General features: G+C 41.7%; 1 protein-coding gene across 1 annotated transcript in view; it reads right to left on the bottom strand.

Moving 5' to 3' along the window:
• Positions 1-1,456: 1,456 nt before the first annotated feature.
• The window catches only part of sort1a (sortilin 1a), a 53,766-nt gene continuing 38,451 nt past the window's right edge, over positions 1,457-16,771 (bottom strand). Inside the window, exons 14-20 of the mRNA XM_059950020.1 lie at positions 13,937-14,127; positions 12,014-12,203; positions 11,063-11,179; positions 8,958-9,066; positions 8,513-8,625; positions 5,883-5,997; positions 1,457-3,722 (exon numbers count right to left, since the gene is read on the bottom strand). Of these exons, the coding sequence (XP_059806003.1) occupies positions 3,708-3,722; positions 5,883-5,997; positions 8,513-8,625; positions 8,958-9,066; positions 11,063-11,179; positions 12,014-12,203; positions 13,937-14,127 (850 nt within the window). The 3' untranslated portion in view covers positions 1,457-3,707. The remainder of the gene's footprint in view (positions 3,723-5,882; positions 5,998-8,512; positions 8,626-8,957; positions 9,067-11,062; positions 11,180-12,013; positions 12,204-13,936; positions 14,128-16,771) is intronic.

Genomic DNA, 16,771 nt, shown 5'->3' with positions numbered 1-16,771 from the left:
TGTTCACGTTGCTACTTGGATAATAAATGATTACAGTTACAGGGCTATTTAGAAATTATATTTTTCAAAACTCTTTTTACTGGCCTTTCAAAGCAATCCATTGACGAACTTCAGCTCATTCAGAATGCCACTGCTAACCTTTTACCCAAAACCAGGACGAGAGAGCTTATTCACTCCTGTACTAACTACTCTGCATTGGCTTCTTGTATCGTTTTGAATTGAATTTAAAGGTCTCTTACTTGTTTTCAGGTTCTTAATAGTCTGCAACCAGAGTCACAGAATCACTTTCTTTTTACAATGCTGATCCGAGTTTCTTCCGCTGTCTCCCTCAAAAGCAGGTCAGCTTTTTTGAACTAAGCTCATAAGGAGTTGGAGGGATGGGTTAGTAAGTTTACTGATGACACTAAGGTTGGAGGTGTTGTGGATCGTGTGGAGGGTTGTCAGAGGTTACAGCGGGACATTGATAGGATGCAAAACTGGACTAAGAAGTGGCAGATGGAGTTCAACCCAGATAAGTGTGAAGTGGTTCATTTTGGTAGGTCAAATATGATGGCAGAATATAGTATTAATGGTAAGACTCTTGGCAGTATGGAGGATCAGAGGGATTTTGGGGTCTGAGTCCATAGGATGCTCAAAGCAGTTGTGCAGGTAGACTCTGTGGTTAAGAAGGCATACGATGTATCGGCCTTCATCAATCTTGGAATTGAATTTAGGAACCGAGAGGTAATGTTACAGCTATATAGGACCCTGGCCAGATCCCACTGTGCTCAGTTCTGGTCGCCTCACTACAGGAAGGATATGGAAGCCATAGAAAGGGTGCAGAGTAAATTCACAAGGATGTTGCCTGGATTGGGGAGCATGACTTATGAGAATAGGTTGAGTGAACTTGGCCTTTTCTCCCTGGAGCAACAGAAGATGATAGAGGTGTATAAGATGATGAGAGGCATTGATTGTGTGGATAGTCAGAGGCTTTTTCCCCGGGGTTGAAATGGTTGCCACAAGAGGATACAGGCTTAAGGTGCTGGGGGTGGGGGGTCAGTACAGAGATGTCAGGGGTAAGTTTTTTACTCAGAGAGTGGTGAGTGGAATGTGTTGCCAGCAATGGTGGTGGAAGCTGATATGATAAGGTCTTTTAATAGATTTTTGGATAGGTACATGGTGCTTAGAAAAATAGAGGGCTATAGGTAAGCCTTGTAATTTCTAAGGTAGGGACATGTTTGGCACAACTTTGTGGGCCGAAGGGCCTGTATTGTGCTGTAGGTTTTCTATGTTTCTATAAACTCTGGAACTTCAATGCCTAAGACTATAAGGGGTGCAGACTCAATTGACACTTTTAAACACCAGCTCAAAACCTATTTACCTAACCTTGCTTTTAACTCATATCAATTTGTCTTTTCACGTTTGCACTTTATCCCATTGAAAAGCACTTTGAATTACATCGCCTGTATGAACTGTGTTCTATAAATAAGTTATTATTTTAATTCAAGATTGTTCACATCATAAGCATACAATTAATACCATGGTTCTGGAGGACCAGAATTTTGCTCACTGACAGAATATAAAGTTGAAACAAAGATTATGGGAAAATACATGCAGCAAAATTAGGCACAAAACCCAACATGCAAAGCAGTACAATAATATGATGAAGCTTGCATAGGCCTAAATCCACTAGGTTATTCAAAGTTTGAATCATACAGCAATGCTTATATTGGACAGCAGTAAATCATCACATTTCCCTACACAGACAAGAGTAACAAACACAGCCATGAATAAATGCACAAGGTGGAAAGCACCTTCTAAAGTCACAATACTGAAGTTTCAGAGCCTCCGTCACCTCATAAGCTGCATGCACGATCAAAGCATTTGTTTGCTTGGAGGAGCTTATGGGTAAGTATACTGCGACATCGATTCACATTTCCATTCACATCATACATGAGTAGCACAAAGCAGAAAACAATTCAATACCATCTTCAAAAGCCAGAAACTGATTCATTATTAAAACTTCTTGAATTCAAAAGATGAAAGAGTAGAATATTGTTAACAAATAAATTAACAGCTGTAGAGTACCCCCAGAACAGAGTTTCCCCAAATTATGTATATACTCAATTAACTTGCAACTTCTTCAAGATGAATAGCATTGAGATAACACACTAAAAGTACAAAGGCACAACAATTTTACATGGCTTTCCAATTTAGCACTGAACCAATTAAAGACAAATGTCAGCTGGAAAGATTCAAACTCTAAGTGGATTGTCAGAGGTGCTCGGGCCATGAATCAGATATTGTTCAATTTATTGAATTTTCCTTTCATTCCCATTTCTCTCTTCTTTTTCCACTCCCATTCTGATTCACCTCTCACCCCTTTCTCTTCTCCTCACCTGCCCTTCATGTCCCTCCGGTTCCTCTCCTCCTTCCCTTTCTCCCATGGCCTACTGTCCTCTCCTATCAGATTCCTCCTTCTTCAGCCCTTCACCTCTTCCACCTATCACCTCCCAGCTTCTTACTTCACCCCACTTCCCCCCCCCCCCCACATATCACCTGCCAGTTTATACTCCTCCTCTTCCCCCCACTTCTTCCTCTGGCTTATTCCTCCTTCCTTTCCAGTTCTGATGAAGGGGCTCGGCCCAAAACATCGACTGTTTATTCCCCTCCATAGATGCTGCCCGACCCTACACCACTGTGTGTGTATGTGTGAGTGAGAGAGTGAGTGAACGAGTGAGTGAGTGTTGCTCTGAGGTTATTGAATACTTTTTTAAAAATATATTCACCAGCAATGAAAGAAACAGGAAAAAAAAGTGCAGTAGGTTGGGACACAAGCATTCAATTTTAATTTAAAATTAAATTACAGTTGACAATTGATTAGGGTTGACTCTGAATGTGAATGCTCTCATTAATTACTTCATCATGATTTAAATATAACACTTTCAAACAGTAAATTAAAACATGATGTCTGATTTAATACATTGCCGAACTAGTTTTCATATATCAATATGTGCATCTCTAATGTCAATTATATAGAGCAATATCTCTACAAGAGAGTCCCTATGTGATCACTGCTTTTCAGGATTTAACTTTCCTAATTAAAAGCTTGTTATGAGAAAGAAATTCCAAGACCACCAATGCAAACATGTGGTGCAACACGTTGAGTAGTTTTGTGAAAAGCACTGCTGAAGTTAATGCCACTTTTGAAGCCTAGGTGTAGAATTCTGACCGGGTTTGTGGATTCAATGGGGCTCCAATCTATATTATTATTTATGAATTCACCCACTGAATTTAATTTGTCACATTATTAGTCCCAAGACAGAAAAAAAAGTTATGTTGGTTAGTGAAGCCTTTTTTTCCCCAAAAGTGGCAGGTCATATAAAAATAAGCCCATTAGAGTGTTGTGTACCCAGAAGCAGATTCTAAAAAGCTCTGAAAAGAAATCAAAATCCAAAAATCACAGAAGATTCCCCTTCATTAATGAAGACATCTCTGGACAACACCAAATCTCTTCTCTCCTCACAGTTCCAGTGAACCAGGATAGCTGTCCCACGTGAGTGTACAGATACACCACATTCATAAAAGTATCACATCGCCTGCACCTGCTGTCGAATCAGAGTTTAATTTTCCAAGAACATCCGAACGGAGGCAGCAGCGTTTCTACAGAACTAAAGTGATGTTTTGTTTGGCAAGAACAGAATCTTGTAACTTCAAAAAAGTTTTCTCTACTCCAGAAGATCCTGTTAAAAGAAATAATATGAGCTTTCAATTTTTTTTTTAAGATAAGCTTTATTCGTTACATGTAAATATACCTAATGACTCGCTTTACATACACCCAATGACTTGTCTTCCACAGCCGTCTGTGGCAATGAATTCCACACATTCACCACCTTCTGGCTAAAGAAACTCCTCCTCATCTCCATTCTAAAGGGACATCCCTCTAGTCTGAGGCTGTGTCCTCTGGTCCTACTCTCCCCCAGTATAGGAAATGTTCTCTCCATATCCACTTACCTTGGTCTTTCAATATTCCACCGGCTCCAGTGAGATCCAGGCTGGTATTGGAGGCGATTTGGATGCCAGAAAGAGTAGTGAGGGAAATGAGTCCCCCACCCCCACAGGCAGCAGAGCGGTGTAGCTGGTTGAGCCACAGCCTCTCGCTGCCAGAGAGGCAAGTTCAATCCTGACCTTGCATGCTATTGATGTGAAGTTAGCACACATCTGTGATCCAGTGGGATTCTTCCCGTTTCCTCTCACAACTTACAGAGCAGATTAACCTGCGAACTCTTTCACACGAGGGTTGCCGTGTTAGCCTGGTTTCTGTAAAATGTGCCGGTACCATATTGGATTTATAGCGAGAACATGGCAGGTGCCCATGTGGCCAACTGATCTGATCAGGCCTCCTATGCATGGAGGGCTTTCTCTCTTCAGGGCGTGCTGGGCTTTTAAATGCTCGTGTCTTTTGACCTGGCTGGCCCAGTCCATCACACCCACACTTGCCCAGCATGTACCGTTACTAACATGACTGAGTCTGGAAACCTTTAATTATACTATCCTTTTGCCGCTCTTGCTGCACCCAGACCTAGTGCTGCATATTACACAGATGAGTGGCAGAATCTTGTGGGGGTTGTGGGTTGATGTGAAAATGGAAAGAATATATAAAGTGAATTTCTGTAGGATTAGGGCAAATGATTTGCTGAGGGTCAGCATGGATTTGGTGGGCCAAAGGGCCTGTTTCAGTGCCTTCTCTCAGTGACCATTACATTGGACAACAAATACTTCCCAAATACTTCTGGGTGTACCTTATGGATTTTGGGCTACTGATCATAAGACCGCGACCATAAGACCTAGGAGCAGAATTAGGCCATCTAGCCCATTGAGTCTGCTCCACCATTCAATCACGGCTGATCCTTTTTCTATCTCCTCCTCAGCTGCAGTACCTGGCCTTCTCCCCTTAACTGTTAATGCCATGTCCAATCAAGATCATGAAAGTCACAATGAAATTTCCCTATCACACAGCATTCTTTTTGAAATCGCCTATATTTATTTCAATTCAAAATTCAAGTCAGAATAATTGATGCCCAGATTAAGGATAGCATTTTTGTTGGTCTACAGATCAAATAGGTCATCAATGACAGGCAATTCGAAGAACTTCTAGAGTGACTGGAGAAAATTGCATGGAAGGTATTCAAGGTTGTTGCTGAAAATATTCTTGGCAACTACATGCAGCTGGTTGACAACATGCTTCAACTATATAAAACCATGAAATGCAACATGTCACTAAAGATTCATTTTCTGCATTCCCATTTAGACTCTTCCCTGCAAACCTTGGTGCTGTCAGTGAAGAGCATGGTGAAAGGTTTCACCACAACATTGAGATCATGGAGAGATGGTATCAGGGCAACTGAAATCCATCAACACTGGCTGATTATTGTTGGACACTGAAGCAAGAAGCCTCAGACACCGAGTACAAATGAAAATCACCAATAAAACATTCTTAGTTTAGTTGAGCTAATGCAAAGCATCGCACCATTATGCAATTAAACGCATTATACTCAATAAAAGCTCATTACTTGTTTCTCCAAACTCCTACGAGATACAAATAGTTTGAAATTATGTTTGTGTTCAGCTTCAAGTGGCTTATCATAAACAAAGAAAAAATTCTGAGGAAGCAACATTTTCTAAAAAACCAATTGTTGTCCCGTGTTATTAAGAGCAATGATTCAATATCAGTAGAACACCCTGCTCAAATACAGAGTATTGCAAACTTCCGGACAGGTAGGTGTGGCCAGATGTATCTGAAAATGCCTGGAAACACCTATCAAATGCTAACAGTCAAACTAGCAGAGAGAGCTACTGGCGTTTGCCTGTGGTACTTCAAAATAAACTATATTAACACTTGCCTCATCAGAGTCATCATGGTACTCTGGTTTACTGGCAGATATCGCCTTGTCTAGTTCATCTGCAGTGTTCGACTCCGCGTGCTGCTGTAGGACTGAGTAACGATGTACCAGAAATCTGAAAGATGAAAACAAAGAGAGAAATTACAGTTTGGTTATTAGTTCAACCCTCATAATACATTTTCATCGAAGTAAGTGTGTGAGAAGTAACTGCTCTTCCTGTTTCAGCCAACAGTGAGAATAGGCAGCAGGCGTATTCTAGAGGTACACCTAGAGCTATGTCACAGGTAGGTAGGGTCATAAGAAAAGCTCTTGGCACACTGGCCTTCATAAATCAAAGTATTTAGCACAGGAGATGGGAGATTATGTTGAAGCTGTTTAAGACATTGGTGAGGCCTAATTTGGAGTATTGTGCGCAGTTCTGGTCACCTACCTATAGAAAAAATGTTAATAAGGTTGAAAGATTACAGAAAAATTTACAAGGATGTTGCTGGGTCTGGAGGACCTAAGTTATAAGGAAAGATTGAATAAGTTATGGCTTCATCAAACCTCCTCTCAATCTTCTACATTTTAAGGAATTGAGGTGGATGGTTCCAAGTTCAAATCTGGCCAGGCCCCACCTGGGCAGCAGCTGTATCTATGCAGAAGAAAGGCCCGGCAATCGACATCCGTATCTCGCCACAAAAACCCGATGGACAATCGGGTCACTATGAGTCGATAACAACTCAACGGCACTCAACAACAACTAAAAATAGATAAGGCAAATGAAAGCAGGTTTTTTCCACTGAGTTTGGGAGGTTAACATTACCATTAATTTGAGTGAATCTTAAGGTTAAGGGTGAAAGGTAAGAAATTTGAGGGAAAACTTCTTCACTCACAGTTGTGAGAGTGAGGAATGAGCTGCCAGTTCAAGTGGTGCACGTGAGCTTGATTTCAACATTTAAGTAAAGTTTGGATAGGTACATGGATGGTATGGAGGGCTATGGTCCTGGTGCAGGTCAATGGGAGTAGGTCGCTTAAACGGTTTCAGCATTTAAATGGTTAATTAAATGGTTTTTAGATGGGTTGAATGGCCTGTCTTTTTATGCTGTACTTTTCCTTGGCTCTGCGGCATTTGAGCAAACCTATTGGGTCTCAGTTAATGGTGTACGTTGAGATTATGACCAAAAATTGAAAATATATTTATAGGGCGTCTTATTATATTAGAATGGAGGAATACAAATCCTTTTCACTTGGTTCCTCAAATTCTTACTCAAGATTTAGCAAGTTATGGAAACCAGAAACATGCACTCTCTTTAAAGGATTGCATATTTTAAGTAAATATTAAGCACGTATGATTCCAAGGAGCACGTAATAAAATTAAAGATGGAAACAGCATGATTTCATCCGCATTTTGTCATCTTGACCCCATGGTCCTTCCCAAAGGGATAAAAAATATTCTTTTGCCTTTGTCACTGGCACTTTGAATGTGATATCTGTGCCTTAAGATTCACTCAAATTAATGGTAATGTTAAACCGTTCACACACCCATTCCCAGTACGTGCCATATTCAAGTTTGACCCAACACTTATGCTACAATTCTAATGAAAGCCATTGCACATTAAACTAGGACCTTACTGAAACCTGTGAATTGGATAAACCTTGAACATTTCATTCTAAAGTGCAGGAGTCTTGGGTCTTGGGCAAGGTTTGACTGCTGCAACTTGTGGAGTGGACTCATTTTTAGAAGAATCTGCTGTTCATGTTATATGTGTTTCTGGTTTCTGATTACCCCTTTAACCAACGCTATTTTGCACAACTTTGATTGGAACAGACTGGCCTGCAGTCAACGAACAACACAGCACTAAATAGAACTGAACATACCTAGCCCGTTTCGAGGACTCTGAAGTTTGATGTTTAATATTCTGTGTGCTAGTCACTCACGTCTTGTCATTTGCATAAGTTGTTCTTTTTTTTGCACGTTTGGGTGCTTGAGGTTTCCTTTGAATGGGTTCCATGGTACTACTTTGCTTCGTGACGGTCCGCAGGAAGACGAATCTCAGGGGTTGTACACTGTATACGATAATTAATATACTTTGAATCTGGACCTGCACTTCTCAGCCTGATAACGGCAGCTGGCTGGTCCTGATTGGGAAATCTGTTGTTCGTGGCAGCTGTACAGTGTAATAAATATTGGCCTCTGAGACATCACAGATGCTGCAACGAGTTGCACAGGCATAATTTTAGTCTCCCTTTAAAGCATTCATAAAAGGTGCTCAGCTCATTGGGGAGTGAAGCATCACAGCCATTTATGACGTTAAGTTTTGCCCTGTAGGAGATAATGGACAGCAAACTCTGCCACAGCTGACAAGCTTTTGAAAAGGCGCGCTATTAGAAATCCCCAAGACAAATGCATGTACAAATTTAATTCATGGACAATTTAACAGTGCATTCTAACTGGCTGAAAGATAGCAAGCAAAACACAGCAAGAAATACAAGACAGATCAACTTCCCAGCACTGAACCCTCATCACCTGAGGGGAAAAAATGGATTTGTTCCCTTCCTTTTTCAAAATCATTTTCTAACTGGACAGTGACCTGAAGTGGAAAATTAAAGTTTGTTACGTATAACTACAGTAAGTCAACTCTACTTACCGTCCACCACATACATATTTCTTGATAAAGATCACTCCAAAGATCACCACAATCAGTAAAAGAACTATTATGGTGGCAATAATTGGCACAGAGCTGGTACTGTGTGAACCAAGCTGAAATCAAAAGAAATTTTATTTAATCCATATAGTGTTATTATCAGAGATCTCAGTTCCCTCATCAAGCCATTTTGACGGCGCTCCCACATTACCAAGCCAACTTTACCAAGGACCGAACAGCAGCACTTAAACCAGGAGCAGTCTTGCCAATTTCAGTATCTTACAATTCAATACAATTAGCCATAATTGTCAAATTGAAAATGTTTGGAGAATAAAAGCTACTACCACTTGTGCATATTTTAAGCAAGAAATTTATTATTCTATCCAAAATGTTATTTTTGTTTCCATCTAAGAAGTCATTCACAAATCTTGACTACAGGCACGCTTACCAGCACCTGCGATTCAATCAGAGTACTGACACATTTTTTACTGATATCCTTCACAGTGCGATTCAATTGGACACCTCCATAACACTGGTCTCCAGGAATTTTTCGGTATCTAAAGTATAAGATATTTACAAATCTGTCAACATATGAAACATTTAAAATGGTCCAGAACCGGTCTTCATGTGTTTAGTTCATGGTAAAGGCATAACTAGTTTCAGAGTACTACAGCACAGAAACAAGCCCCTTGGCCCGTCTATTCCATGCTGAACTATGATTCTGCCTACTCTCATAGACCCGCACCTGGACCACAGCCCTCCATACCCCTTGTGTCCATGCACATATGGAAACTTCTCTTAAATATTGAAAGTGAAACTGTATCCACATGTCTGCAGGCAGCTTCTTCCACGTTCACACCATCCTCAGAGTGAACAAGATCCCCCTCAGGTTCCCCTTAAATATTTCATCTTTCAGCCTTACCCAGTGACCTCTGGTTCCAGTCTTATCAAACACTTCTTAAAACCACCAAAAACTCGTCTGCAGGCTACATTTGTTAACATTAGCTTCATTATTAAAAATGGTAAAAACAGAATGTGGAAGGCAGGAAAATGGGGTTGAAAGGAATAATAAATCAGCCATGATGAAATGGCAGTGCAGGCTCGATGGGATTAATTCTTCTCTTGTATCTTACAGTGTAAGATATAAAATGCTTCTCCAGGCTCACTGCTCCATAGAAAACAGACCTTTCCAGGCACCTTTTGCCCTGTAGGAACTCTGTCGTCACCTGGGGAGAACTTGCTGGAAGCGGAGTTTATAAAATGCGTTTGGCAACCAGAATATGCCCACTGCTTAGTGGATTCAACGATATCCTTCTCTGCCAGCTCAGAACAACTTGACCTCCAAGGAACAAGGTGCTTCTTATCCTCTCTACATATTCCGGAAGCCGGTTGAGGTCAAAACTCTGAATCCTTGATGTTTATTGGGCCAGGACTTACTGTCCCATTGCTCCACACCAGTAGTTACCTAATAGATCATCGGACTGGTTCTCGGTAAACAACAGACTGGGCCTGACCCACCAGTAAACCTGGGACATGGGTTTTCTGATATTCATAATGAAGGACGACAGCACCTCTACTTTCTTGGAAGTTAGTACAGATTTGGCACGACAGCAAAAACTTTGACAAACTTCTATCGATCCACAGTGGAGGGAATCCTACCTACATCATGGTCTGGTATGGAAGCACCAATGCTCAGAAATAGAAAAGGCTACAAAAAGTAGTGGATACAGCTCAGTCCTTTACAGGCAAAAGCCTCTCCACATGGAGTGTTGCCACAAGAAAGCAGCATCCATCATCAAAGACTCCCACCATCTGGGCCATGCTCTCTTCTTGCTGCTCCCATCGGGCAGGAGGTACAGAAACTCTAGTTCCCACACCACCAGGTTCAGGAACAGTTTTGACCCTAGAACTATCAGGCTCATGAATCAGTATGAATAACTTCACTCACCAACTTGGAACTGATTCTATAACTTCTGGGCTTAAAGAACTTTTTGCAACTCATGTTCTCAGTATTATTATTTTCATTTATTTGTGCATTTTGTCTTCTTTTGCACATTGGTTGTCAATCTTTATGCATAGGTTTTTTTTGTAAATTCTACTGTATTTTTATTTTCCTGTTAATGCCTGCAAGAAATTAAATCTCAAGGTAGTATTTAGTAACTTAAACTACTTTCATAATAAATGTTACTTTGACTTTGTGCTTCCATAGATGTCACAGATTGATTGTTTAAACTATGGGGAAACTGCTGGATTAGCCAGAGATTTCTAGTGCTTAATTCTGGTGGGCACACACATCACCAAGTCAAGTTGTCTGACATCCTAACAAGAGTACAGACGAAATGATGCTACCGACCTAGAAAGAAATTTGCACAGAAGGCTAAGCCTCGCTAAATACCCTGCAAGTTCATCTACTCTCTCCCAGATCAAACCTCATTAACTCCAGCTGCATTTATAGAACATCAGGTGTGTGGAAGGCACATTAAGAGGCAATTTTGTGCAAATGTACAAACCGCACCCCCAACCCACATGAGTTTGGTTAAGATACATTCATACCCATTCGTCTTCAGTATTTCTTTTTTCCCCTGTAGACAGAACTCCAGGTCATGGCCTTTGAGATCAGACTGTTCGATACATTCTGAACTATTCTCCTTTCGATAGTATCCAAAGTCACTGGAAAGGAAAAGATAACAAGCTTGAGAAATAAAGTCTTTCCAGGACTATTTATCAAACCTCAAAATTCATCTAAAACTGACTGGGAGGTTTCTGAAGCTGTACAGAATGACATTTTAGAACAGTACTGTACAGAACAGGCCCTTTGACCCATAATGTTGTGCCGATCTTTTAACCTACTCCAAAATCAAACTGCTTCCCTCCCACATATCCCTCCATTTTCCTTTCATCGATGTGCTTAAGGGTCTCCTAAATGTCCCTAATGTATCCCCCTCTATCACCACCCCCGGCAGCATATTCTACGCACCTACCACTCTCTGTAGAAACTTACCTCTGGCATTTCCCCTATACTTTCCTCCAATCACCTTATTAAACCATATTAAACCATTACTGCCATGGAAAAAATTCACTGTTTGTCCAGTCTATCTACACCTCTTACCTTTTACACCTCTAATCAAGTCAGCTCTCATTCTCCTTCGCTTCGAAGAGAGAAGTCCTAGCCGCTTTAAGCTATCGAACCAGTGTTTTATAGAGCTGCAACTTTACCTCATAGTTCTTGAACTTGATCCTTCAACTAATACATGCCAACGCACACTATATACCTTCTTAACAACCCTAACAAGTTGTATGAGAACTTTGAGGGATCTACGGGCGAGGACCCCAATACCCCTCTGCTCCCACACAAAACCAACCTTGTCCACATTTGCCCACTACAAGGTACTTGACAGATCTCTAGACATTTGTAATAATCAGCTGATTTACTAAATGCTACATATTTCAAACAGTTAGAATGGATGAACAGATGTAAGGTGAACCACTGGATAAGCAGCATACCACTGATAATCATCCAGGGTACAGACACAGACATTGGGCTGTTTATTGACGATGTAGCCATGTCCATTCCGACACAGGGATGATTTCCTCAAGCGGCGGAATTTCTCTTTGTAGCCCAACATACAGCCATCGTTGGGATCATTAACGTTACTCGAATGGGCAAGCCACTGTATGTAGTCATCATCAGAACCTGGGGAAATAAGAAGTAAACACCTAGTCAGTGGAGAATCTGGCTCTTCAGCCCTATGTGTTAATGCTAACTCAAAGCAGGTACCTCTACTAATCCCAGCACTCGCACCGTAGTTTTCTATGGCACTGCTCTTCAATTGCTCTTAAATACTACTTAATTACCATGAACAGCCAAGTGGTCATCTAAGTGTTGTGATGTCTGAGATGCCATTGGTCCACCCCAAGACTCGAGGGATTGAGGTAGAGGAGACATTGGACAGACCAGGACATTTCTCCTTGGAGTAGGGCTCCCATCCTGAGGTCCATGGATCCCTTAGTTAATGGTAGGGCGCATGGCATTAAAAAAAATTGGAACCCCTGCCTTAGAGGATAGGAAACTGAGGGGTTATCCTATATAAAGGATGAGAAACTTTTAAGCCCAAGGTTGGGAAGTTAAGAACTGGATGCCATTGGTTTAAGGTGAGAAAATAAAGACTTAATAGGAACTCGAGACAATCTTTTCCACACAGAGGCTGGTATACATGCACAGGCTGAGCTGCCAGAGGAAGTGCTTGAGGTGGGTGGAACAACATTTAAACGACACAGACAGGTATGTGGATAGGAAAGTTTTGGAGTGGTATGGGTAAAAACCAGGCAATGGGACTAGCTTAGGATGTTCAGCATGGACGAGGCAGCTGAGGGACCCATACTGTATTTGTGCTGTATGACTCAGACTCTATGATCTGTCTGTCCAGACAAAGGGCACAAGAGCCTGCAGGTCAGCGCCAGGGACCGGAGATTGGAGGCCTGATGTCTCAGAGTCCAGGGTCCAGGACTCCGGAGGCCTGTATGTGTGTGGGAGTAAGTGAATGCAAGGGGCTTGTTCTGCTGTTAGTGTTGCTCTGCAGTACATGGTGGGAATGCTATGTTGCTGCTGGAATGTGCGGTGACATTTGCGGGCTGCCCCTGCACATACTAAGGCTGTGTTGGCTGTTAACACAAATGATGTACTTCACTGTGTGTTTTGACGAACACGTGATTAAATAAGGAAGTCCGATCTGATCAAGAGAACCCAACAATGGCACCACGGTAGCGCAGCGGTTTGCACAACGCGATTACAGCTTGGGGCGGTCTGGAGCTCCATGTCCAATTCCAACGCCGTTCTGTAGAGTCGGTACTGCAGGATGCACGGGTTTTCTCCAGGTGCTCCAGTTTCTTCCCACAGTGCAAAGGTTAGTTGGTCATTATAAACAGTCCCATGACTGGGTTAGGATTAAATGTTGTGGACTTGCTGGGGCGGCTTGGCTTGATGAGTCAGAAGGGCCTCTGTACAGTATCACTCAATAAATAACATTAAAGCACAAGGAAACATATTTATTTTAACTAGTGTTAATCCATTTACTCAATCCAATAGCCGAGTCATTTAACTTTGCAGAGCCTGTATGTTCAAACCAATCTGTATTTGGTTTAAAATAAACCACTTGCTGCAATATGACAGTGGTTCCAATAACTTTTCTCCACAACCACATTCAACATGGAGGGCATGAAGACCACAATGATGACAAATCATCACTAACAGGCCCGGCGCTGAACAACCTAAGTAATTTGTCAGCCTGCGCAGTAACAGCCTACAATCTTTCGAGTACTTGGAACTTGAGTAACATTCAGCAACAATGAGACAGCTCGAATTCAATCACCGTCAGGGTGTTTCAATTAAACTGTACCGGCTCCCCAGGGGAATGAATCTGAACTCACAGTCTCTTGTCAGGAGCTCTTCAAAGTCGATGGTGACTGAGACCCAGCTTTGTGTAAGTATGAGGCTCACATATCCCCAGACACTGACGTTCATCGATCTAGCTCCTGGCTCCGAAGCAAGGCCAGTAAATATAATGGGTTCTTTGGTGAATTCATATGAATACCAGCACTGTCCCTCATCGATCGAAAACCTAGAAAACAAAGAAACTTACTGAAACATACAACTACTGAAGAGACTCGCTTTCAATGACTCTTCATCTCATGTTCTCAATATTTATTGCTTATTTATGTACTATTATTCTTTTTCTTTTTCTATTTGCACAGTTTGTTGTCTTCTGCATGCTGGTTGAGCACCCAAGTTGGGGCATCTTTCATTGTTTTCTGTCAAAAAAGAATGATGATCAAATTAAATCCACATCATCGAGGTTGTGCCAAACTGCCAGACGAGTCAGCGAAGCATAGATATATGAACCAGAATCAAAATTAACTTTAAAATAAAATCTCAAAGAGGATTATAATAGTATGCTCAGAAAAACTGTTCTCTTTTACAAAAATCAGGGAGAGAAATTTAGGAAGCTGGTATTAAATGGCTAATACAAGGGGTCATAAACTTTCAGGAGCTGAGAGGAAAGTATAGGGAGATGTCAGAGGTAGGTGTTCTTTTTTTACACAGAGTAGTGGCTGGTGTCTGGAATATGTGGCCAGGGGTAGTGTTAGAGGCAGATACATCAGGGGCATTTAAAAGACTTTTACATAGGTACATGGATTAAATAAAAATAGAGGGCTATGTAGGAGGGAAACTCCGCCATGGACGGTCTCAAGCCCGTCTGCGAAAGGAGGAAGGTCAGGCATGGGCTGGCAACCTCATTCTGTAAAAACCCAGAGCTACAGAAATGTCAACAGAGGCTGCAAAGACCTTATTCCTCCCTAGACTAGGATGAGGTGGACTACACCTGGGAACAAATTGAAAGACTGGCCCGGGACAGAAGACTCTGTCGATCTGCTGTCAGTGACCTGTGGCCAGTAGGGGTGACAGGCTGAAGAATGTAGGAAGGAAAGGTTAGATTGATGTTAGAATATGTTAATATCTGGGGCCAAGAGCCTGAACTATGGTGTACTGTTCTGTGCGCTATGTTCTAGTCAGATAGTTTTTCCAAAAACCCGTTTAATAAATCAGAAGAATAAACCTAGGGACACATGGGTTATGCACAAGGGCTAGGTACTGCGGTCAATCCATCCTGAACTTGCAGCATTAATAACACTGTTCCATTAACAAAAGAAATCCACTGTTTGATGAACTGCAGTTTCTGTTCATTATTATCCAGTTATTCTCCAGTAAAACAAGAAAGGACAAGCTGACAGGCACCTGGAGGGTTTTGCATTAGAGTTTGGTTGGATGACCAAGTTCCAAAGCACTTATTGAAGTGAGGGGAATAGGGAATGACAGGTCTTCATCCTAACATTAATGCTGGATGAGTTGGGCACGGATGTTAAAAATGAATGATGAGTGGAAATTAGGGAAATAACACAGTTAAATGCACCTTGCATAACTTATTGGTCCACATACTCCTCTCGGGTGGGGGGGGATTTTTTTTTTTACCAGAGAAATCGATACTCATGCCATCAGGTTGGCGGCTACCCCGATGGAACATACAAGGGGTTGCTCCTCTACCCTGAGGGTGGCCTCATCTTGGCTGAAAAGGAGGCCATGGACTGACATGTTGGAATAGGATTGGGAATCGGAATCAACGAAGTGGTCCCCCAATTAAAGTCTGGATACCCGTAACCTGATGGCATGAATATCAATCCCCCCCCTCCCCCACAACCACTTCCTCTATTCCCCAGTCTGAATTTATACTTCCCTTGACCGATCACTTCCCCCGGGTCCTCTCCTCCTTCCCTTTCTCTGATCGTCCACTCTCCTCTCCTATCAGGTTTTTCAACCCCAGCCCTTGACCTTTCCTACCCACCTGGCTTCACCTATTACCTTCCAGCTTGCCTCTTTCCCCTCCCTCATCTTTTTACTCTGACACCTTCCCCTTTCCTTCTCATTCCTGAAGAAGGGTCTCAGCCTGAAATGCTGACTGTTTACTCTTTTCCATAGATGCTGCCTGACCAGCTGGATTCCTCCAGCACTTTGTGTGTGTTGCTTTGGATTTCCAGCATCTGTAGACTTTCTCCTGTTAAAATATAGCTAGGGGGTTTAAGACTTTCGCATAGTACTGTAGTAATTTTATGTATTGCACTGTACTGCTGCCACAAAAAAAAATTCATGACACGTGTGAGTGATGATAAACCTGATTCTGATGTCTCTCTCTTATTCTAAACATTTCATGAACAAATTTCCTCATGACTATCTCTAACTTTCAAAACTGCCTGCTTCTCCAGTCTGTTTGTCACTGAAATCCCCCTTTCCCTTCCTACTTTAGTAATTCTCTTTTGAGAGCACTTCAAGGATGGAACATTCACTTGAATCCATGTTGTATTTTCAAGATTCAGCAAATGCATGCTTATCTTTCAAAGGAGCCAAGGATAACTAGTTTTATTTTTAAACATCTATTGCTAGGAGATCAGCATGATACTGATTTTCCTTGATTAGCTTTATTAGTCTTTTGTTTTACTGAACTTTGAGTAGGCGTGGAGTCCAAACCTGTTATTTTCTACGCTCCTAGTACAACGTGATAATGTGACTGCTTCTGTCCGAAATCTAAACCCCCACGAACCAAATGACTCACCACAGAGGGGAAAAAGAAAACAAATTTTAAGATTTTTGAAGGTATTCTGAAGTGCTACCAACCACATGTGTTCTATGGACACCCAGTTATGAAAATGCAG

Source organism: Hypanus sabinus, chromosome 25 (genome assembly GCF_030144855.1).
Source record: "Hypanus sabinus isolate sHypSab1 chromosome 25, sHypSab1.hap1, whole genome shotgun sequence".
NCBI classification, from domain to species: domain Eukaryota; kingdom Metazoa; phylum Chordata; class Chondrichthyes; order Myliobatiformes; family Dasyatidae; genus Hypanus; species Hypanus sabinus.
Note: the sequence above shows the minus strand (reverse complement) of the source record. Positions and strands in the feature narration are given on the sequence as shown.